At 39.1% G+C, this 24,598-nt stretch overlaps 2 protein-coding genes across 2 annotated transcripts in view; both read left to right on the top strand.

The window, feature by feature from the left end:
- Positions 1-5,267, top strand: part of LOC149004914 (uncharacterized) — a 64,823-nt gene extending 59,556 nt beyond the window's left edge. Inside the window, exons 21-22 of the mRNA XM_089169134.1 lie at positions 4,059-4,179; positions 4,285-5,267. Of these exons, the coding sequence (XP_089025260.1) occupies positions 4,059-4,179; positions 4,285-4,437 (274 nt within the window). The 3' untranslated portion in view covers positions 4,438-5,267. The remainder of the gene's footprint in view (positions 1-4,058; positions 4,180-4,284) is intronic.
- Positions 5,268-14,469: 9,202 nt separating this feature from the next.
- Positions 14,470-21,959, top strand: LOC149004913 (uncharacterized). The gene has a single exon (XM_089169144.1). The coding sequence runs from the start codon at positions 14,586-14,588 to the stop codon at positions 16,422-16,424; it is 1,839 nt and encodes a 612-aa protein (XP_089025270.1). The 5' UTR covers positions 14,470-14,585; the 3' UTR covers positions 16,425-21,959.
- Positions 21,960-24,598: the final 2,639 nt, after the last annotated feature.

Genomic DNA, 24,598 nt, shown 5'->3' with positions numbered 1-24,598 from the left:
CTTAGTTTACAAGTAATGTGTGTTTAGTGTCTTTAAGCTAAAATTAAAGTGTTGGGTTTGTATCTTAACGATGATTGTTATGTATGTATTAGGCACAAACTTTTGAGTCAGAGAGTCAAAAACAAGATGTCAAACATAGCTTGGTAGCATGGTAGGCCTCTGACGGATGACAGGAAGAAGTCAAAGGGTAAATATTGTTTGAAAAAGATTGGATCAGGTGGGGCCACTCGACTAAAGATCCATCTAGCGGGAGGGGACTGTAGTGTGGTTGGATGCCCCAATGTCCCTTATGACGTTAAAGTAGCAATGGCAAAATATGTGACAAGAGGGCAAGAGAAGAGGGCACTTAAGAAGGCAAAGAGGGATGAGTTCCAGACAATATGCTTAGAGGAGGTGAGAAAGCAAAATGTGGATCCAAATGATGCATCATTCCCAGAGGCAGAGATGGAGAGAGTACTCAAGATGAGTGGGGAGTCTCATAGACTAGATGAGATCAGGAGAACACAAAGGGACATGGGTGCAGGGTCATCTAGAGATCTGGATTTTGAGAGGGCAAGCAGAGGCAGCTCCAGTATGAGGAGGAGCTAGATGTCAGAGAGTCAGCTCCTTTACCATGGGTCACACAACCTCGACGTAGTGCTACATCTGCTGCTTTTAGACCTATTGCCATAAATCCCGATGTGCAGATACTATGCATTGATCCTGACTTGTTTGCGAGGCCGCAGAGACAAAAAAAAAAGAAATTAAAGCATATGTGGGGTAATGTGAAGGAGAAGGTGGGGATGCCCTTTTTAAGTGGCGCAATACATCACAGTGTTCTTGCAAATGTTGCACAAGGGCCTTATTATAAGGCGATGTTGCATGAGATCAATGGTGCTAGACATGGGGTGGTTAGGCCAACCTCGTATGAGATATATAATGTATATCTCCCACGGCATAAGGAAGACTTGAAGACCTACATTGATGGTCTTAAGCTGATGTGGACGCACTATGGGATGATAGTGATGTGTGATGATTGGACTGGTCTCATTAGATAGTCTATCATAAATTTTATGCTGAATTGTGATGGGAGGACGGTGTTCCTCAAGTCTGTTGATGCATCCAGTTACAAGAAGGATGCAAAATACATATATGGATTGCTGAAGAGTGTGGTGAAAGAGGTTGGAGTCGAGCACGTGGTGTAGATTATGACTGATAATGGCTCCAATTTCAAGTAGGTTGGGATGAAGTTGATGGAGAATTCCACCTATAGGATCTTCTGGACTCCTTGTGCGGCACATTGTATTGATTTGATGCTAAAAGACATGGGGCAAATCAAATTTGTGAAGAAAGTTGTTCAACAGGCTCGACATGTGACCACATTTGTATATAACCATAGATATGCATTGGATATGTTGAGGAGGATATGTGGTGGTGACTTGGTGAGGCCTGGGGTCACAAAATTTGCTGCAAATTGGATTACCTTGAAAAGTTTTGAGAAGAAAAAAACCCAACTACGTGCGATGTTTGCATAGAAGAGTGGTTCGGTTGGGCCAGTCAGATTCACTAGTAGGGAGAGCAGCATGGGCTACCATATCCAGTGATACATTCTGGGCATATCTAAAAGTTGTTGTGAAGCTTCTAGACCCTGTGGTGATTGTCTTGAAGTTGGTAGATCAATCAATAGAGTAGAGGTTCAAACCAATGTCCCAGAACTAGAAGCAGCAAAATTCTACAAACAGCAGCTGAATGGAGAGAAAATTTTCTGCTAAGTGCAAAATTTCTGCAAAGCCGAATGGAGAGAGAAACAGCCTTGGATTCTGCGCATTCTCAACAAATCTGTTGACTCAGTCTCCAAGAAAGCCAACTTTTGGTGGATCCTCGTTTGATGTTGATATTAAACTTTTATTGGTAAAAATTTTGATATTAAATTTGCATGCTGATCAAGTTTAAATCACAAAAATGACCTTGTTAATAAAACATTGGTCAACCAACAGGATATCAAGGTTAATGTACTGCAACTGTATGGGACAACAGTAATACTCTGCTCTTGATGAACCTGTTCTTCCCTCCCTCCCTCACACTTTCACTAGGCTTCTTTGACAAAAACATTTTCTATCCCACTCTTTAGAGAGAGCATTGTCTTTCATCTTCAGACTCTCTTTGGTATGATGGGTTTTGGTTAACACTGGCTATCGATTAGATGAGGTTGTTGATCTCCACTCAACCAAGATGAAGGCCTTTTTCCATCCCAGCTGGTCCATATAGAAGAGAAGCTAATGGCAGTTCTAGTTTAAACACATTGTCCCTAACCTCCTCTTGTGAATGGTCCCTCTTGAATCTAATGGGATCTAATCCTTTCTTCCCTCATTCCTGAATTCTGACCACAGTTATTTGGCAAGTCCCAAGTTACTAGTTAAGTTATCGGCCCTTTTTGCCTTTATTTTTTTCCCTTTCCCATACTAAAAGGAAAATATGATTGGAAGGAGGTGAGTCCGACTCAACAGTGGCTTGATTATCATTCTAGAGGCTGTTACTTGGTCTGAGGGTAAAAGCTTGAGCTGCAAGTATGAAAACAGTTTTTTGAATGTGGGGTAGCTAATTAAATGCAATAATTGAATACCGGATGATGGCCTGTTTTCGCTCTGATTGTTTTCCAAGCATAATGAGACCCCTACTCTAAAGTCAGTTTGATTGGTAACTCTGGTTTTCCCATCTGTTGTCTTTAGCTGTTTCATCTTCCATATCCTCAAATTTTGATTCTTTTTTTCATGTAGTATATAGACGATAGAGGCTCCTTCCCTCCCAATAATCACAAGACTTTCTGTAAGCATGGTAGAAGATCTCGCTCTCGAGAGAGATCTCGCCACCTTGAAAAAGAGAGATCTCGACCATCTCGGTGAGATCTCGGTCGAGATATACATCTTTTTGGCATCAACTCGGTGGCCCATCTCGGTGGGTTTTAGGGTCCCAATTTGGTTGAAACTTGGTATTTAGCTTATTTAAGGCCTTTTGAACACGTTGGTGGCCTTGGATTTGTTAGAAACAACCCTATGTATGATTTCTAAGTCTACCCATAGTGTGAAACCGAAATGTAGTAAGATTAGGGAATGCAATGTTATACAACATGTAATATAGAACCTTTAAGGCATATAAATGAAAAGCAAGTAAATCAAATGCATCAACTAACTTAAATGTTCAATCTCAATTTTCAAGAATAAAATAATTATACAACTATTAAAAGTTCTATATAAGTCATTAAATCATAAATTCATAAGATAAGTAGAGAATGATTGATCTTCCTTGTTGTAGATGTGCTAAGAGTAGTTGCAAGTGAAAATTCAGCCAAAATCCACAAAAAAAAAGGTAAAAATTGAGAGTGCGAGATCCAAGGCGAGATATGGCGAGATATAGCAAGATATGGCGAGATCTCGAGCAAGATATCCCAACTCGCTGCTCTCGCCCTCCATCTCGTCTCGCCAAGCTAAAAAAACGAGATATCTCGCGAGATCTCCCACCATGTCTGTAAGTTTATTTTGTGCTTTCTCCAGTTTGTCAACCATATCATTTGCTGTAAATTTCTCCATGTAAGCTTCAGTTAAGTTTTATCTACTGTCAATTTTCCTTGGGAGTAGGTACCACTCTACATGTGGCATGCCAAAACTTCAAAAATCTTTAGTTATTTGGCAGCTCGATAAATATTAGCATAGCAATTGAAAATGAACAAATTACAGATATGGTTGACTTTGACCTAACAAACTTATTTTATGCCTACATGATCCCTGAATAGTGGATCTCAGTCCTTTTCTCACCTCTGCCATGCTTCTCAAGACAACTATAAAGATATCACGTGATAGGTAACAGTTGCGTCACTTCTGGTCCTCTGTACATCAAATTCTTGAAATTTGGTTTATTTTTTGCATTTTGTGCCTTTCAAGTGTAAAACCCCTTCCTATAGTGCTGCACGTCCTGTGACCTGTGGACCTGGTTCCTTTTTGATGCTCTTCATGCAATAGCCATTGAATACTGCTTCATTCTTCAGTGTTATGCTCAACTTACATTAGTGAAAATACTTACAGGATGGTTCGTGAAGGGTATTTTGGCTTCAAGGATTACTTCAGATCACTATGTGACACTGTGGAGAGTGGCGGTGATTTTTATCTTCTGGGAGATGATTTTGAGAGCTATCTTGAGGCACAGGTATTCTTCTCTCCTTTTAGAAAGTTTCCCAAAAAAAAAAACCTGTGATTTATTCTTTTACTCTGAATTAGTTAGGATTTGAATTCTAACGGTGGTCAACTTTAGGCTGCTGCGGACAAGGCATTTGTTGATGAAAAGAAATGGACTCAGATGAGCATTCTTGCCACTGCAGGCTCTGGGAAATTCAGTAGTGATCGAACAATTGCTGAGTACGCAGAGAAAACTTGGGGAATTGAACCATGCATCTGTCCCTTCTGATCCAATGTACATATTTGTAGGAACAGTTATAGTGGAAATAAAGCTTACCTTCTCATCAAGAATCAATATAGTCAGGCCACGTCCTATCACTTATCTCCTTTGTAGGTGGCTTTGGCCCGTCATTTGTACCTTAATGCTGCATTAACTCTGGTAATTTGTTTTGCAATAAAATTTCACAGCTACTGCTACCAGTCTGGGAAAAACAGAAAACCAAAAACAAAAACAAGAACAAGAATAGGTGTTAGCGTTCGTGACGTTGGACTTCTTGTAGCAGCACATATTAGTCATGCTACCCATTCTTGAGCAGGTATGGAAACCAGTTGTAATTCAGTGTTGATTCGACAGTCATCAAGGTTGATTTATTCCCTTGCAAGGATAACTTATCTTCGTCATATGTTCATTTCAAATTTGTAACCAAAGCCAAGAACATTTCACACTCAGTAGGGAGGTTTCTGAATGGCGGCGGATTTCCACAAACTGGACCAAACACCTCAGGGCAGGAAGAAAAATCCAATAGTGCAAAATTTCTGCTGTAACGTGAGACGTTTCACTTCATTAGGGGTTGCCTTATACATTGCCACGAGGTGGCCGTGCACCATTTACTCATTTTGCATGCTTCAATTGTCCAGTCTTAGGCTTTTTGGCATTAATTTATTCTTGTACCAATATCAGTTGTGTTCATCGATCAATGTTACACCCAAATTTCATTCACAATGGTTGAAACGTTTGGGTCATCTAGTGGAGAAGTGAGTTAAATTTGAAGGCATAGGTAATCCGTAGTGGGCCTTCCTAGATATGACACAACAAGGTTAGAACATCTGTTGCAGCACCGTATTATTAAGTGGCACCATTGTGCAAAGGTAATGTTAAACTAAATCAATGAAATGAAGAGTTTTAGATCATTTACCTTAGTGATTTCTGCAATACATCTAGACACTGGAAGTGCCTCTTTGCGTTCCATTTTCCTTCTTTGAGCTTGTGAACTCTATAGATTATTTCCACGCTTTCAAATCGGCGAACCACAATGATGGAGGTTCAGGATTAGCTTGGAGAATTCGTAGAGCATGGGAGAGTATTCTAAATCATGTGCTTTTGTTTGGTTTTTCATCAATCTATTTATAATGTATTGTCCTCAACCCTAATTCTTTAATTAGGGTTTTCCTTAGATTCATTTTAGGCTGTATAACCAATTAAATAGAGGAGTAGTCATTTTAGGCTGTATAACCATCTTGCGCCATAGGCCACCTATGGCGCAAATTATAGTGGAACCCACCCACTAATATTAACATCTCCCACTCGCCACAAGTTGGCGGAGTTATCCAAATGCTCTCATCAACTCTAATACTTTCAATGCAGAAATGGAACGTGCGATCTAAGAGATTTATCTAGGGTAGGAGTGCTATATCAAATCTCCATCTAACCAACATAGCACATCAAAATTATCTCATTATACCCTAAACAATTCAATTATACCCAATTCCACATTCTCGATCCCTCATAGTGAGCAATGTGAACTATCCTCATATGATGCACTCATGACTTTGTCAAATGACAAGTCGCCCGGGCAATGAGTCACATCACTGATGGGTATAGAATGAAAAGTTTTCTCATAGCTCTCATGCCATTTGGATTATCCCCAACTGCTTTCCCAGTCTTGCCCTGCAAACCGCATCATCTATGATCTTAAGGAACAAGCTAAAGTAGCATCATTGGGTGTCCTCTTCGTGGCATAGTCTAAAGTAAAGGGTACAAGTAGGATCAACATTGTGTGATTCTGATGGCTCACACAGTGATGAAGCAGGGATCCATTCAATCACTCTCATCATCGGTCGACTTCAGCACATGTAACAAACATGCATGCTATGGCGTAACTCCCACTGATATGGGCATGTCACAAAAGAAAAAAATACGCCATACGAATCTTGGTTCAGCCACTACCTAAAGCGCCTAACCTGATTCTTCTACAATTAATCACATTGACCAATTATAAAAGATTCACATTCAGCTACAATCCAGGCAACACAGAAATGTGATGATTCTATGTTCGACCACGAAGGTCTCATCTTAGTTCCAACTAAGGCGCCTGACATTGGTTTGAAAGCCCTCTAAATCCTTACAAACCCTTAGGCTTATCGTGTTCGTTATCTACAAGCGCCAAGGTGAATTATCCGTGTGAGTGGGTCAATTCCATGCCTGATGACATCTTCATAAAATATACTAACTCACTGCGTCACATCATCTGCCATGTGAGAATAGGCTGCGACTTCTCAAAAGTCTTCTAAGCCAAACTGCCTCTTGAATAGTAGCTGAGCATGCAACATACTCAGCCTACATCATGGACAAAGCAATGCAAGTTTGCTTCTTGCTGCTCCAAGTAACAGCTCCACCTCCAAGGACAAAAACATAACCTGAGGTAGACTTTCACTCGTCCTGATCACTACCCCAGTCAGCATCTAGGTAACCTCTCAACCTCAAATCTGAACCACTATATGTGAGCACCAGATTTGTCGTCCCACGAAGGTAACGAAAAATCCTTTTTATTGCCTGCCAATGAGTAAGTCCTGGGTTACTTTGGTAACGACTGACCATCCCAACAGCATAGCAGATATCTGGGCGCATGCATATCATCGCATACATCAGACTATCAACCACAAAAGCATAGGGTACTCTTGACATTTGATTTTTCTCTTCTTCATTCTTAGGGCATTTATCTGGGCTTAGTCTGCACGTTTTGTCCATTGGTGTGTCAATGGGCTTAGAATTTTGCATGTGGAATCGTTCAAGGACTTTCTCTAAGTAAGTTTGTTGAGACAAACCTAGAAAGTTCTTTGAGTGATTGTTCATTATCTTGATGCCTAACACAAAGTTGGCTTCGCCCATGTCCTTCATCTCAAATGTGAATGACAACCACTCTTTAGTGGCGACTATCATGTCAATGTCATTCCCTGCTAAAAGGATATCATCGACATATAAAGAGAGAACTAAGAATCTTTTCTTGGACCATTTTATATACACACAATGATCTTCTTCAATCAAATCAAAGCCATTAGAAGTTACGGCATGATGAAATCTAAAATACCATTGTCTGGACGCTTGTTTGAGGCCATATATGGAATGTTTAAGGCGGGAAACTTTGCACTTATGTCCCTTGAACTCAAAACCCACTGGTTGATCCATATAGATCTTTTCGTTCAGTTCTTCGTTGAGAAATGTCGTTTTAACGTTCATTTGAAAGAGCTCAAGATCTAGTCTTGCCACAATAGACAAAATAAGACAAATGGATGCTATCCTCAACACAGGGGAGAATGTCTCATTATAGTACACACCCTCTCTTTGGGTGTAGCCTTTCGCCACAAGTTGTGCCTTATATTTGTCAATTGATCCATCAGCCTTACGCTTAACCTTTAGAACCCATTTGTTCCCAATATTTTTGTAATTAGGTGGAGGATCAACTAACTCCCAGAGTTGGTTCTTTTCCATAGAACTCAACTCATCTTCTATAGCAACCAACCATTTGTCCTTAGCATGTGATGATAGCGCTTCCTTTAGGGATACAGGCTCCTCCTCATCAGCTAAGGCACAAAAAAGGGCGTCCCCTTCAATCTCAAATCGATGACGGGGAATATGTCCTCTTGTGCTTCTATGTGCATTGAGATCACAATCCTTTATGGGTGTTGTGTCCCCACTAGGTACACTTCCACTATGTTCGCAATCTGCATTCGTGCTCCCACTTGGTGCACTATGACCAATATCTTCTCTAGCGACTAAAGGATGTGTTCTTTCCCCACCCTCGCCAAAAGGATTTGGTATGTTGTGATCATCCTCTATCTCATAGAGGTCAAGATCTCTATGCGCATCAAATAAACTAGGGTAATCAGCTTCTAGAAACTCGACATCTCGTGACTCAATCTCAGTCATATCTCCACTAGGGTGTTCACCGTACATGACGTATCCCTGATCTATTAGGATACCTCACAAAAATGCATTTCTTAGCTCTAGGGCCTAACTTCTCGTACTTATGGGAAGAGGTGTGAACATACCTAGCACAACCCTATGGTCCTAAATGTCCTAGAGCAGGCTTTGTACCTTTTCATAGCTCATAGGGTGTAGATGGTATTGACTGAGATGGTACTATATTCAGGATATAGGCTGCAGTTTGAAGTGCATCTCCCCAAAAACTAATTGGGAGGTTTGCTTGCGCCATCATGGACCTAACCATGTCCAATAAGAGTTCTATTCCTTCTTTCTACTACACCATTTTGTTGCGGAGTGTTAGGAATAGTTAATTGTCTCACAATTCCTTTTTCTTCACACAATTCTTTAAATTGTTCAGATAAATATTCATGTCCACGATCAGTTCGCAGAATTTTTAAATTTCTACCTAATTGATTCTCAACCTCTGTCACAAAGCATTTGAAACAATCTAATACTTCATGACGATGAGCGATCAAATAAACGTAACCATATCGCAAATGATCATCTATGAAAGTGAGAGAATTGGAGGCTCCATGTCTTGCCTTAACATTCATGGGTCTACAGATGTCAGAGTGTACTAACTCTAATGGTTGAGTTGATCTGGGTGCATTTCCAAAAGGCTTCTGATGAGCCTTTCCAGCCAGACAAGGTTCACATATGGGCAGATCTACTTTAGCGAGTGAGCCTAAAAGGCCGACTCTAGCTAACCGTGACATCCTGTCCTTCTCAATGTGACCTAATTTAGAATGTCATTTTACAGATTCTATATTTCTATCAACAATTAAAGAAGAAGAATTAGAGATAATCGGAATCAAATCTAATTTTTTTAAAAAATCCATTGTCAAGAATGTAGTGGCCCCACATGGCCCCTTCAAATAATAAATCCAAAGCACTATTGGAAAAATTGAAAGAATATCCGAAACTTAAAAGTGCTGAGAGCGAAACTAAATTATGCATTATGTCTAGTGCATAGAGTACATCATGGAGGATCAACGTGCGGCCCGTTCGTAAGCTAAGTTGGACTGATCCAAAGCCTTGAACATCAATGTTGGCGCCATTTCCCATGTAAATTCTATGCACTCCCGATGACACTTTGAGATAATTTATAAAATGGCCTCTTTCCCGTGTGACTTTCCTGGTTGCTCCTATATTAACAATCCAATCTGATTGTGTTAAGGCAACCAAAACATGTGTACTCACAAAGGTACAAGGAAAAGATAAAGATGATACCTTCTTTGACTCAGTGCAATCACGAGCAAAGTGTCCCTTCTTTTGGCAGTTGTAGCACATTATTTTGGACATGTCTTTCTTACCCCCACGCTTTCCACGTTTCTGTTTAACCATTCCCTCCCTAGGTGCCAAGTTCCTGGTACCCTCCTAATTACCTCTTTTAAGTCCTTTACGTTTGGGCCATTTGCCCTTACGTGTACTTGCTTGAGCAATAAGAGCAGTTGTGCAAGTCACCTCTAGGCGCTCTACTTCCATCTCAAGGTGTTGAGCTAAATCAGCATATGTCTTGATGCTTTCAAGATGAGAAAGTACTTGTTTCATTGGTGCCCAAGAATCAGGTAAGGTCCTAATCAAGGCATGGATCTGTTGCTCATTAGAAAGGTCATGTCCAGCATCTTTTAATTTGCGAACCATTTCCTTGACAATTCTAATGTGCTCAATCATTTTATGATTGGGGTCCATTCAGTACATCTCAAACTTAATGATCATACCTCGTAGTCTAGTTGTGGATGTACCACCAAAAGCACGCTTCAGCTCGTCCCACATGGACTTAGCTGTAGGGAAAACCTCATATTCCCCTTGTAGGTCATCTTGCATGGCACTTAAAATGAAAAACCGCGCACTTCGGTCTTTCTTAACCCAAGCATCATACAAATCTTTATCTCTATGAGATTGGGTAGTTTCTTTTCCCAAGGGAGGATTGGTCGGTACAGTCATTTCCATGGTAAGATGCTTAATGCTATCTTTGTCATTAAGATAGTACTGGACTTTCCGTTGCCACTTCTCTAAGTTCTCATGACCGAGAAGTTTCTCACCCATGAGAAGGTCAGCAATCACATTTTTAAAGGTCATCTAGACTACATCCAGAATGCGAAAAAAAGGCATAGTATATTTTTTTCACCACTTATTGGAACTTTTCCAAATTAATTATCCTTAATCCATACTGTGGTGTCAATCATCTAACATTGTTCGATGTTAAACCCCACAAAAAATGTATTGAGAATAAATAATTTAAATTATTCCAATAAGTATACATTGGAGGAATGGGCATCTCCTATCATATAATTGTGCCATACATACGGGTACGCATAGGTCCCACCAGAGGAACCCAAAGTTTGGTACTTCTAATGACACATCAAATCAGTAAAAGATTGTGATGTGCAGTATGGTGGCAACCCTATTACATGGCTTCCAAAAAATAATTAAAATTACATCTCAAAAAATCCTACTACAACATTACTAGGGTATACCACACATTGCATCACTCTCAAATACTAACTCTAGCGTACATACATAAAATGTATCATTATGGTAACACCAAACAGGATTTCTTCCATAAATAAATTAAAAAAAAATTATGGTCTATTGTGGAAGAGATTGATTCTGCATCCACCAAATGGAGCGAATCAAAGGTTTAAACTACCATGGGAATGTTTCATTGCTAATATATTTTTGCATAATCATCATAGCAAAGAAAGTTAAAACAATATAACTAACATGTCAGTAAAGCTAATGATTACAAAAATTACACAAAAACAAAATTTTATGCAAAACATAGAAATATGCAATCATAAATAACTCCAAGCTAATAACTTTTTAATTAAAAAACAAAATATAGTATTAGTAGAACTCCACTGATTTGAGTTTGTGGTTAATAAACACAAGATGATGGCTCAAACCTCACTCCAGAGAGTCTTTAAAACTAATCAAAGAGGAACGTGTCTCCTGTTTTGTCTTCCTTTTTTTTTTTTCATGTTCACGTGAAGGTCCAAGAACTTATTTTGTTATTTTTTTATTTTTTATAATCCAACGCCGAACATAGGGAGGCGTCTTTTTTTTTTTTAATCTTAAAAAAAAAAAAAAAACACTACATAAAGAAAATAAAATAAAACTACTCATCCAATTTTATACCATAGATTGGGTAGAGGTCAAGCAATTGGTTAAGGATTGAATCTGACACTCATTAATGTCAATTGATCCTATCAACCAATACCCATAAAACTAGCCGTTGTTAGCGACCCTAACCCCAACCTGGCTCGGATACCAATGTTAAACTAGATCAATGAAAAGAAAAGTTTTAAATCCATAACCTTAGTGATTTTCTGCAATGGATCTAGACACTGCAGGTGCCTCTTTGTGTTCCCTTTCCCTTCTTTGAGCTCGTGAACTCTATAGGTTATTTCCACGCTTCCAAATCGGCGAACCACAATGATGGAGGTTCAGGATTAGCTTGGAGAATTTGTAGTGAATGTGAGAGTATTTTAAATCATGTGTTTTTGTTTGGTTTTCCATTGTTCTATTTATAATGTTTTCCCTTAATCTTAATTCCTTAATTAGGGTTTTCCTTAGACTCATCTTAGGGAGGGAATATTAGAGTTTTCTTTAGACTCAATTAAATAGAGAAGTAGTCATCTTAGACTATATAACCACCTTGCCGCCACCTATGGCACAAATTGTAGTGGGACTCACCCACTAATATTAACAGATATCATGGGGTTTCACGAAAGCATTGTTTTGTTTGTTGAATATGAAGTGGGATTGGGAATAACGAGTGCGAAAGAGTTTGAAAAAAACTAAATTTTTCATGAAATCTCAAAGAATGACTTGTTTGGTTCAATGGAGGCTGAAAAGTGGGTAGACAAGTACTTTTAATTTATGGAAGATTAAAAAAATTTATCTACTGATAATGGCATGTTATTTTTTCACTTTTTTTTTTTTTTTTAAATTTTATTAAATATGTGGAATTTTATGAAAAAATGTGAGATACAATAAAATTGGAATTCACATTTAAAATTTTTCCAACAAATCATTTCTTTTCTTTCTTATTCCTACATCCCACTACATATAGGTTTTATATGTTTAACAAGCGATAAGCTATGTAACTTGTTTAGAATTCATGACAGGAGTAGCCTTGCTAGTGGCTGGCATGATTAACAGTTCAGCCATTAGCATACTTTATTGTAATTATCATGTGGCAGCTCAGATGGGTTCGAAAATCTAAAACCAAATTTCCCTATAAGGTAAAACTTCCAAGGAAGAGACCCTTGAATTCCAATCTCTTTAAGGATGAGATTTTTCATGGTGCATATGATATGGCTTTCAATTCCCGTTGAAAATTTCGACCTTCCTGCAAACCTTGAGACTGATTCTAAGATATCTTTATTGGCCCTAGGAAAAGAAAACAATAGATTTAGGGATTTCTGGACATGACATATCTCTCCTAGATTTCCCTCATCATCGATGCGAATCACTTGTAGGAGTGAATGTCCAGTCCCAAGTTTCAACTCAACAGATCAATATGCTTGCCATTGACTATGAGTCTATGACTCCATCCAAGCCTCCCCTCACACCCTCACAGGCTCACACCAATGAACATGTTAATCCCAACCTGGGGCATATGATAAGGGGAGAAGGACACCTCCCTCCTAAAATGGTGATAGAAGGGGATATTCAAGAGTAAAAATTATTCAAGTTTGATTTGTTTGCACCTTAATTAGGTGTGGACTGGTATGGTTCAAAGCATCCAAAGATGATATGGTATGATATGATATCATCTATATTAGATACCATCAAATCGATACAATATATATTGATAAGTCTTTCTTTTCTTTTATAGGCACATAATGGATTTTTTATACCAAAATGTATTGCCCAATATGATAAAAAGTCATTATGGTCAATGCAGGGTTGGTAGAGTAGTGGGATCCATACTTTTCAATAGAGAGGTCATGAATTCGACCCTTGCAGATGATAAAGCTCCCTTTGAAGATGTAATTGAGGTGCACGCAAGCTAGCCCGAATAAACCTCAGACACAAAAAAAATAAAAAAAATAAAAATAATAAAATAAAATAGTCGTTATGTAGTGTTAAAACATCTCTTAAAATCACCTGAGGTTGAGGAACTTGATGCCTCTTGATGCTAACAGTTTCTGATGTGTTACAAGCAAGATTCGAAAAATCACTTGGTGTCGCCGTGTCAGTGGCTAGCAACTGACATATCACGATATGTTGGGCGACATTTGGAGGGGTGTCGATGAAAATCGACCCCTAGTTTCGAGGGATATTTGGGGTCATTTTAGTCTGAATCTTGTTGTATAACCTAACTTGAGGCCAATAAATATACTAGGAATGCTATTTTGATCCAAAACATCAACTAAACTAGTGTTCTTCATCTATACATGTCCAACTATATGCGGGTGAAACTGGAAGTCTGGAAAACTCACAGATTTACATGAATGATTGACACAAACAATGTAATAGTTGGCAATAATGAAGCAAGATGTACTTGTAAATGTCGAAGATCATAGAAAAATAGGGTGAAAATGCAAGAAATAGGAGAGAGAAGTGACATATTGGGAACATTGGCGACAAATTGGTGACATTGGTGACATATCGGCGTGCGCATACTCTTCCTCTATGCGCGAGACTCTATCCAGATCTATGGATCTCCCCCGCATCCAAGCGAGATTCCATCCAAATCTGCCACTCGTTGGTGACGCCTTCTTTTCTATGAACACCCCACCATTGCACTGAATGATGAACTTTGCTAGTCTTCGCCTCTGACCCAACCAGGAGAGAACACACGGTCAAGTCAAGCCCTTACCCACCGCTACCATATAGTATTCATCTCTCCTTCGTCTGGTCGAGAAGGGATGGGAACTGGACCATGAATATATTGTTGACTAATTGTTGACCTCGTGTCGGATCCGACATGGCGATATATCAACGACACTTCAAACCATGGTTAGAAGACTCAAAACGCCTATCTTGAGTCGGCTCGGATTCTGAGCCGTATGGTGGGTCTGTCAGGTTCTTTGGGTTCACTCGGCATTTTCCTGACCCGGACTCTTTCTGCATTCTCACGTTCATTTCTTCGTCTTGGCTCCAAAACCCTCGCATCCGAACGTTCAGACTTTCCATCAGAACCATTGAGACCGAGAGGGATGTGGAGATTCAAAACTCGTTCTCTTCTCATCAGCTATTCAAGCCGTTTAGTTCCTTCGCTTCACAACGTGGTACCATTGAAAAACCCAACTGGAATTCGATATCCATCTCCACATTTCTCACATTGGATCTCCAAACCCAAACCCCTTTGTCAAAGCCCCAGATTTTTCTCTCTTGATCCATCATCTGGTAGTCCTGATTCTCATGAGCAAAGTCATGATCCATTAAATGAGTCTTCATCGACTTACAGAGACGGTGTTCTTGATGGACAAGCTGGTTTTGTTTCGCAAGACTCAAAGTCTTCTTCAGTCCTATTTGCGGACAAGGCTAGTTTTGTTTCTCGTAAATCAGATGCTTCTTCGGAAGTCTTCGAAGATGTTACTGATAAAGAGTTTGTTCGAAGTGAAAGTCCAGCCGGCGATGATCAAATGAGTGGTTTTGTCTCAGAGGAATCTTTAGAAGAAAACGGGGATGGAATACCAGAGATTAATCTGGAACAAGTCGAGAATGTTGTTTCTATTCTTCAAAGTACTCTGGAGGAGCCTTTGGAGTCAAGCTTGGAGAAGATGGATTTAACGGTGACAGACGAGTTTTTTATGAGGGTACTCCAGACGCCACAAATAGGAGGTGAGAATTTAATTGGTTTTTTCGAATGGGCCTGGAGAAGATCTGAATTTTCTACCAGTACTATGGTTGTTGATACCCTTGTTCGGGTGGTCAGTGCTAGTGTAAGGAAGAGAGATGCGTATGCTTTATGGGATTTGGTCAAGGAAATTGGAGAGAAGGAGAAAGCTATATTGAGCACTGATATTCTTAATGAGTTGATCCATCTATTCCGGAAGTTGGGCAAGGCAAAGGCTGCGCTGGAAGTTTTTAACAAGTTCGCAGAATTTGGTTGTGATCCTGATGCAGATTCTTACTATTTTACAATTGACGCACTCTGTTGCCGGTCATTCTACGATTGGGCGTGGTCTGTCTGTGAGGAGATGCTCAACACTGGAAAACTGCCTGATTCTGAAAAGCTTGGTAAGTTCATATGTTGGTTCTGCAAAGGAAGTAGGGCTAAAGATGCACATTTGGTTTATTTGATGGCAAAGGAGAAGAACAAGTACCCACCTCAATCTTCTGTTACTTTTCTAATTAATTCCCTATGTAGAGAGGATGAAACTGTCCAGTTAGCAGCTGAAATGCTTAATGATTTTTCAAAAGAAAGGCAGATGTATGCAATCAAGCCTTTTTCCTCTGTTGTTCGTGGTCTATGTAGGAGGAAAGATGTGAAAGCTGCAAAGGACTTGCTATTTAAGATGATCGAAGAAGGCCCACCTCCTGGTAATCCAGCGTTCAATTTGGTCCTTACTGTTCTTTCTAAAGCCGGGGAAATGGAGGAGGCCATGAAACTGTTGGAAGTGATGAAGAGTAGGGGGCTAAGACCTGATGTGTACACTTACAACGTGATTATGAGAGGTTATGCACAGGGTGGTCAAATGGAGGAAGCGTGTAGAATTCTATCAGAAGCGAAAAAGAAGCATTCCAAGTTGACCCCTGTTACGTACCATATACTAATTCGTGGGTATTGCAAACTTGAGGAATTCGATAAGGCTCTGAAACTGCTGAGTGAAATGAATGAATTTGGTGTCCAGCCGAATGTTGATGAGTATAATAAGTTGATCCAGTCTCTTTGCCTCAAATCCTTGGACTGGAGGACATCAGAGAAGCTCTTAGAAGAAATGAAACATAATGGCTTGTTTCTTAGTGGTATCACTAGGGGTCTCATAAAAGCGACAAAGGATTTAGTAGAGGAGGAACTGCAAGCAAGTGAAGTTGTTGCTGCTGCATAGATCATTTCTGGGTTGTTTGTTGCAGATTCACGATCAGTTTTTCATATCATTCTTTGAACTTATGGAGAGGGTCTTTATGTGTAACTTTCCAATTTGAATTTCTTTGAGATCAAGAGATATGCTTCTGTTTTATTATTTTTCTTCCCTAAGGTAGTTTTATGGGGTAATTTGATGACACAGGGGGACATTAATGCACCATGACATGGGTCTCACATAGAAGAGCAGCCAACTAAAATATCTGCTGATTGGATGAGTTTTCAACCTTTCAATCTTTTTCTTCTTTCAGTTATTCCATTAAATTGCTCATATGAGATGAATATATACTTTGACAAGTTGGTGCCCTGTCTTGTTTGATATTTTGTAAACGCCCTTCAAATTCAGACCAAAGGACTTCTAAAGGTCCCCTATACACTTATGGTACTTGGGGTGCCTATTCTCACGAGAAAGTACTTTTGAATCTGTTTATCTTTCTTTTCCATGCAAGCAGTCTATATGGAATGGAGCTCTGGATAAGGCGGGTGCAGAAATTTGAGTGGTCTAACACACTCCCACACGGGGTCTTTATGTTTTTTAATTTCTCGGTTTTTCAGGTTTACCTTGGATAGAAAACTTAGTAAGCTGATCATATGGACAGAAAGGTATGTTTATTACTGTGATTTCCAACTCCTCTTAAGTAAATTTGTATTCCTTGTATGTGACAAGCATAAGGGATTCGTAGCCTAGCTGCTAAGGTCCTAATAGCAGAGTCTAGAGTGTAGTTGAGGTTTTGGTGGACTCTGGGTTAACTCTTGTTGCTGCCTCTTGTCTGGTTTCCTTTACATTTTGTAATCATAAAATTTCTCGTTTCCATTAGTTAGATGCAACGAACTATGTGTATATTTTGGCTTATCAAGTCATCTGCCTCTTAATGGTTGTTTTATCATCTCACTTAATGTGCAAGTCAAAATGATTAATCTGCCATGATTTGTTTGCCAGCACTTTGTTATGAGTAGAAATGCAAAGTTATTAACACTCGAGGTCTACTGAAGGAATCATCTATGACCTACATGAATTACAAAATTATTGGAATGTTCTGGTAGTTGTCTATCCTAAACTTTAATGGAAATGCATATCCAGTGAATGTTTGTTGTTAGTTCCTAGCATCTCTGGGGCAACTGTAACCCTTCTAGACTTTTCTTTTAGTAGTAGCAGTCATGCATGAGCCATGTTGGTGTTTGTATTTATTTAGGCATCAGTTTTAGCACCTTGTAAGCTGCTATCATCATAGCTGTCTGCTGTTCTTATTTTTTGCATTGTTATTTTAGTTGAGTTTTTGCTATATTTCACAGCCTTGCCTTAATTTTTCGGAACTGTTGAAGTTAATTGTGGTGCAGTTAATGGAGAACCTCTATGACAATAAAAACTTATAAGTTGAAAACAGTTTGCATTTAAATTGGACCTATCATTCAACAAAGGAGCTCAGGCGCACCTAACACGTTTTCTTTTTGGACCAGAGCAGTGAGAAATTATGGATGGTTGATTTTCTAGTAGAGTTGGCATAGGGACCAAAGAAGATGCTTAAGCTTAAAACTTACTGGATATTTGATTTCAAAATATGAAGTGTAAAGCATTTAATTACATATTGACTTGCAGAGTTGCATCCATACTGTATTTCTAGTAGAGTTGGCATAGGGACCAAAGAAGATGCTTAAGCTTAAAACTTACAGGATATTTGATTTCAAAATATGAAGTGTAAAGCATTTAATTACATATTGACTTGCAGAGTTGCATCCATACTGTATTTCAGACTCTGTTTCCATTTGCAAGTATTTGCCTCAGATCTTAAGTTTAGATGGTAGAAAAGAGGACCAATAGGTTGGGTCCTCTATTTGGTGCCAAGGTGGAATATTTCTCTTGTATGTGTTTGTACTTTGGTTTTGGTGTGCAATCTTCACTTAGGTTGTTTTAGTTTCTCCAGTGGTTGAGTTAGAAAGAGTTACTTGAGTAGCTGTTAGTAACTCTTCTCTATTGCTGTTAGAATGGGACTTTGTTGGAGTAGAAGTTGTGGGAAGCATCAGTATTTCCAAACAGTAAATTTATCTTTTTGGTGTTCAGGTTTTGCCTGGCTTTGTGTATGTTGGTACTTCTTGTTATTTTTGAGCTTGCTATCTTGCTCTTAAGCCAGTCCCGGCTTGAGTTTCTGTTAGATCATTTTCTATTGCATGCTAATGTTCTGATACACTTGTTTGGTTTAGGAATTTCATATAGCTTTCATCCCCCCTCCAGCTGAGGTAAATGACAGGCTATTTATGTATCACTCATGCATAGAGGAGACCACTTTCCTTGTAAGCCTCAGTCTCCACTTGTTAGTCTTTTTTTCTTCATCCTTTATTGAAGCTACTCTGGCAGGTAATTTGCTTCATTCAGATTTGTTTAACTATCATCTGTTAACAAATCAGAAACAGAAGATAACTCAAAACCTTCATCTTCGAGGCACTCATCATTTGCCACAGCCCAAGAGAGGTTCAGAAGTTTATTTGGTGGTCTTTGACTTTTGCTTGAAATTAATAGTTTTTCTCTTAACCTTCTTTATCCCATACTATGAGACATTGATATTTATAAGCGAGCCAGCTCTTTGAGGTGTGGTTTAAACTATTTGATCAAGACAAGAGAAACGAGTAAGGAATTTTTTTTTTGGATGTGCAAAATGAGCAAGGATTTCCCCACATGAATATATGTAGGGTCAGATCTGAATCATCACAAGGTATGGGTGAGTAAAGATTTTTGAGAGCCTTTATCCCTGGAAGACAAATAGTGGATAACATTTCAATTGCCCATGAGATTTTCCACTTGGGTTTCTGGCTATAGATTGATCTCTTCAAAGCCTATAATAGGCTAGAATGAAAATTTTGCTTGTCAACCTTCCATCTCTTGGGGGTCAATGATTCCTGGACTAGTCTTATTCTGATCCTTATGTCATCCTCTTCTTTTCCAGTCAAGCTAAAAGGGTCTTCTTTTGGGTATTTCTCCCCCTCCAGGGGCCTCAAGCAAGGCTACCCTCGAAGTCCTTGCCTCTTTTTCTGTGCAATGAAAGTTTTATCAACACTGCTAGGTGCCTACCATGAGCTTAAAGCCTTTAAAGGTATTTTTGTTGCCTGTAGAGCTCTGGAAGTTACTCATCTGTTTTTTGCAAGTGATGTTTTCATCTTCTGCCAAGTATTGGAAGAGGATGTAGTCTCTATTAGAGTTTCCCTTGCCTATTCTCAGACTTTTCAGGACGCGATCAATTAACAAAAACGTGGTCTGTGGTTTAGCAACAATGTTTCAGATGAAGCTAAAACTTCTATTTCTAATAAATTTGCTATTCCCATAATGGCTCTATCCAATAAGTATCTGAGTACTAATCTTTTATCTTCCTCTTCCAGAGTTTGAGGTTTCCAATTTTTGATTGGCTGGGTGGCTTTTTAAAGTACACCATTTGAATATCAACACTCTTAGTTTTACAGGAAGGAAACTATTGGGGAAGTCTGCACTAGCAGCTATACTGTAGAAACAGGTGAGTTCTAAACTTGATGCCATCATTAATAAGTTCTGGAATGCAAACTCGAGTAAGTCCTCTAACCCTTCTTTAATCAGTTGGGATAACGTTTGTCTACCTGTGCTCATAGAGGCTTTGGTTTTAGGAAATCAAGTACTCATTAATGATTCATTCTTGGGTAGGCAAGCTTAGAGACTAATTTTTTAACCTAATAGCTTTGGGCTAGAATCATTAAGGGGAAATGCTTTCCAAATTCATCTTTCTTTGACCCTAAGTGTAGAAGAAAAGGTGCTCCAGAATTTGGAATGGTTATCTCCTTAGTGGCTCCTCTTTTACCTGTGCTGCAAAGGTAAAATTGGCTCTAGTCAGCAGAGTTTCTTTTGGACTGACCCTTGGGTTAGGGGAACCTTTTTACCATGTCTTATTACATCTTTCCCTGATGCTAACTCATACAAAGTTTGCTGATTTTCTGACTGATAATAGATGGTTGGTGTGTGCCAATTCATTATGCTCAGGAAATTGCGGAGGTACCTTTATATCAAGGCTCTGATTCATGGTGTTTTTCACCATCAAAACAAGGTAAATTCTCTACTACAATAATGGCTAAATGCCTAGTTCCCCTCATGCGATTGTAGCCTAGATAAAAAATTGTGGTCTTTCTATTGGCATATGAAAGGGATTCCCAGGTAGTAGTTTCTTTTTTTTGGAGACTTCTTAATAATGGTATTTCAGTAGGTGATTATAAAGTAATGGTCTGATGTAAATCCGAATTGTATTATGTACTGAATCTAACGAATCTATTGTGGCATCTCTTTTTTAGGGTACACTTCCAATGGCTTCAGTTCAGTTCTGTTGATCTATGTATTCCGATCTGCAATTTGCACCATTGGAAGAAGCATGATTTATTTGGATTTTTCTAGTGATCACAATGACCTATTATTTCATTTGGCAGGCAAGAAAGAACTTTTTAAGTTTGAAGGCCAGGAAATTGAGCCCTTGAAGCTTGTCCACTTGATACGTAAAGCTAAGGTAGTAACGAGCGCATGGGGGTCTCTACTGTGCGTGATCAGCTGCACTTATTAGCTCTTGCGCTTTATTTTGGGGTCCAACATGCTCTAGCTAATGAATGGCCAGTGAATGAAAAACTGAGAGAATGAAAACAGAGTTCACGCAGTTATCCTCTTCTTCCCTTCTTCCCCTTTCCTCTTCTCCCCTGCTGCTCGTGTGCTTGCCGGCAGCCATGAGTAAATCCTTTACCTTAGGGGCAACGATTTGGAGCTGTCATCTTGAGTGAGGCCTACCCAGCATATCTTCTGAGCGTAGTTCATTTAATTTTTGATGGAGCCGAAAATCCCTGATCTCCTTTGCCTCTTTACAGCCTACTCGAACAGAACTTGAAGCTTTTAAAATGGGCATTATGGCCAGTACGATGGAGATCTGATGCCAACAACTTCCCCTGACAGTTTAATGGCTCTTTACTCTACATTCCCCTTGTTTAAATTACCTGCCCCTTTGTCGAATCTGTTCTGGATTTTTCTGGTTTTTTCCTTTTGTAGCTCTAATCTTACATTTCTGTCTGCCAAGCTCTTTGCTTGTTCTGGAGTTTGCTGCATGGAGTATGGGAAGACACATGGACTGCCTCTCCCCACATTATACCAGCAAGTTGCACTACCAAGCTCCCTCGTCTCAACAGGAGCAGAATAGATCATCCTCTAAACTTACGGAAAGAACTTCAAAATCGAATACTTGGAAGGCATTGCATCCTTCAAGTATTCACTTTGCTGCCATTGCTAAATCATCTCAAAGAAGCAATGTCACACCTCACCCAACTGGATCCGGTCATACTCGAATATCCGTGGGGGTGATACACCGCAAGACCAGGGTTCAGTGACAATTCCATACAACACATGATATAGCATAAGTAAAAGGACAAGAATAAATCAAGTTCAAATAATAAGTTATCAAATTTGGATTATCAAAATGTTACAAGCATCCATTATCTAAAGTTAATCAAAATGGACATCAGAGTTTAAAAGAAGAATAGTTTGTTGCTACATAATTTAAACTAAAATGATTCCCTAAGGGCCTGTTTGGTTTCTCAAATCTCTAGATTCGTAAATGGAAGATTAATAACCGTTTGGTTACTTGAAATGGGCAGATTCACGAAATCTTGAGATTCACGTTTTTAGCCTATAATCGTGAGTCTGTAGATTTTTGGGTGTGGGGTGAAATCTGTAGATTTCACCCTTTTTCACCTTGACTATAAAAGAAAGAGGAATTTGTGCATTCACCAAATTTACTTGACGGAAATCTCCGACTTCGACGGAACGACGTGGGAGGTTCATTTCGACTGAGGAATCCCAAAGGTTTTCAGTTCTGCTGTTCTGGTTCGGTTCCCATCTACAGTAAAAAAAAAGGTAGATCTTCTTCTGCTAGTCGTTCTTCATCTTCTTCTACTATCAGTTCTGCTGGTTTTCACTTCTGCAGTTCTGCTTCGGTTCCCATCTACGGCCACTCTGCGGTGAAAAAGGTAATCTTCTTCTACTTCTTCTGCTAGATCGTTCTTCTTCATCTTCTTCTCCTATCAGTTCTGCTTCGGTTTTGATTGAGGAATACTAGGTCATTACTTGCATCTTCTTCTCACTAGATTTCAACCCTTTTTGTTTCTCGTTTTGATTGCTGCAGATTGTTTCCGCTTTTCTTCAATGATTTTTGTTTCTCACTAGATTTCAATGAGCTTTGTGTTGTGTTTTATGCTCAATGGTTGTTGTTATTACTCTTATTATTTTTTCTCTGGTGATTTGAGTTCTTTTATTTATTTATTTTTTTGACATGAATGCATCGTAGATGAGTTCTTTATGGAGGTTTTGAACAAGTAATCTGCTGAATCTAGATTCCCTTTTGAGATCAGTTGGTTTTCCTTTTTATTTTTGCTGTACTTTTTATTTCCTTTCTCAAGGTGTCATTCAAACACTCCCATATAAAACTAAGAGAGTTAAGACAACAAAAAAGACATGATTTAACCTTTAAGGAGAGATGGATTCATATGAAATCAGCAATTGCAGAGGAGAGATGAAGTCATCGACATTGAACAACACTAGAGCAGGCATGACCCCTTCCTCTTCTTCTTCTACAGCAGTGCAGCAGAGGTTGCTGCAATCCACTTTTTCTCTAGCAGATGCTCTTACTGCTACTACTTCTACTTCTTATCCTTTTCCCTGTGAATTTCATTTGCTGGTTTGTCTCCTTTGTGTTTTTTTGGTAAATTCTTGCTGAACTTCTCTGGAAACATGCACATCCAACCAAATATGAAATATGATTAAAATAGAAAAAGGTTCTAGATTACTGTACTATTGAATAAGTAATGTAGAAGTCAGTTCAAGTAAGAACCACTCTGCAGTAGGATTGATTGAATGTATTCAGACTTGCAGTAAACGAAGCACATGCATAATGATTGGAAAATAAAAGAAAATAAAAGATAGACAAAGGAGGGTTTGGCTATCTCAGCCTTGGTCTCTCACCCACAGCTATCTCTGTTGAAATGACACTTGGCTATCCCTGCCTTGGCATCTCACCCTTCTCAATCTCTCTCAGGACAATGCATGCATTGCAAAAAGCAACTTAACTTCATTCATTAAATTGTGTGGAGGCCTCTAGGGGCATAGAATATAGACTCAAGGGTTGAGCCCAAAATAGAAACAATAAAAATAGAAATTCCTTGCTACCAACCAGCTTACTTTAGAAAACAAAATAGATGTTAATATACCGTCCAAAACTGAAGGTAGAAACTAAGTACCACAGCATTAGATAGATTCTCTCGCCACTCAATGGGTCCACAAAGCCTTCTAAAAAGCATCCCAATCCACAAGGTCAATGTGTGCTGTGAGCCTGTGACACTGTTTGCATGAATCATGAACTAGTGTCAAGTATGAACTAGTGTCTGTTTCTTCATATCTCAATTTATATCAACTGAAATTAAAAACTACCTAAGATTCTCTTGCAATAAAATAAAAATACCCTCTAAACTTAAAGCTAGAAACTAAACTATGGCAGCACTACGGGTGGAATGTTTCTCTACTTGATGGGCCCACAATATCTCCTAAAAAGCATCCCCCACCCCCCCCCCCCCCAAAAAAAAAAAAAAAAAGTCCCCCAGCAGGCCAAGTATGAACTGTAACACTGTCCAATTTTACCCTTGGTTGAAAGGGTTGCACCCAAGAATTTGGCAACACTCTATTTGTCCCTAGTCGTTCATGACCTGTAGCGACCATTGCATGATCACATACTTTTCAATCTTGATATGTAGTGACCATGATACTCCACTTCCAATCACTGCCCTTATGATTCTACTCAGCTTCATTCTCCTACAAAATCTCCCAATATTCTTTTTTACAGATTTTATTTTGACTTAAAATTATTGATATATCTCCTTTATTTTTGTAACAAATCCTAGAAGACCAGAATCTGTGAATTCAAGAAAAAGAGAACGATAGGAGAGGCTTTGCTGAACCAGACCGTAGACTTGTAGTAAGACTTGTATTGCATCTTCTGCAGCAGCGTCTCACACCTCATGAATGCTTTGTTCATTGATGAGTACAAGCCTATTCTCATAAGTAATGGAATCTCTCCCACTAATTTTAAATACATTCCAAAAAGT

This window comes from Hakea prostrata, chromosome 9 (assembly GCF_041222555.1).
Source record: "Hakea prostrata isolate BN-2017 chromosome 9, UWA_Hpros_2, whole genome shotgun sequence".
Lineage (NCBI taxonomy): Eukaryota > Viridiplantae > Streptophyta > Magnoliopsida > Proteales > Proteaceae > Hakea > Hakea prostrata.
Note: the sequence above shows the minus strand (reverse complement) of the source record. Positions and strands in the feature narration are given on the sequence as shown.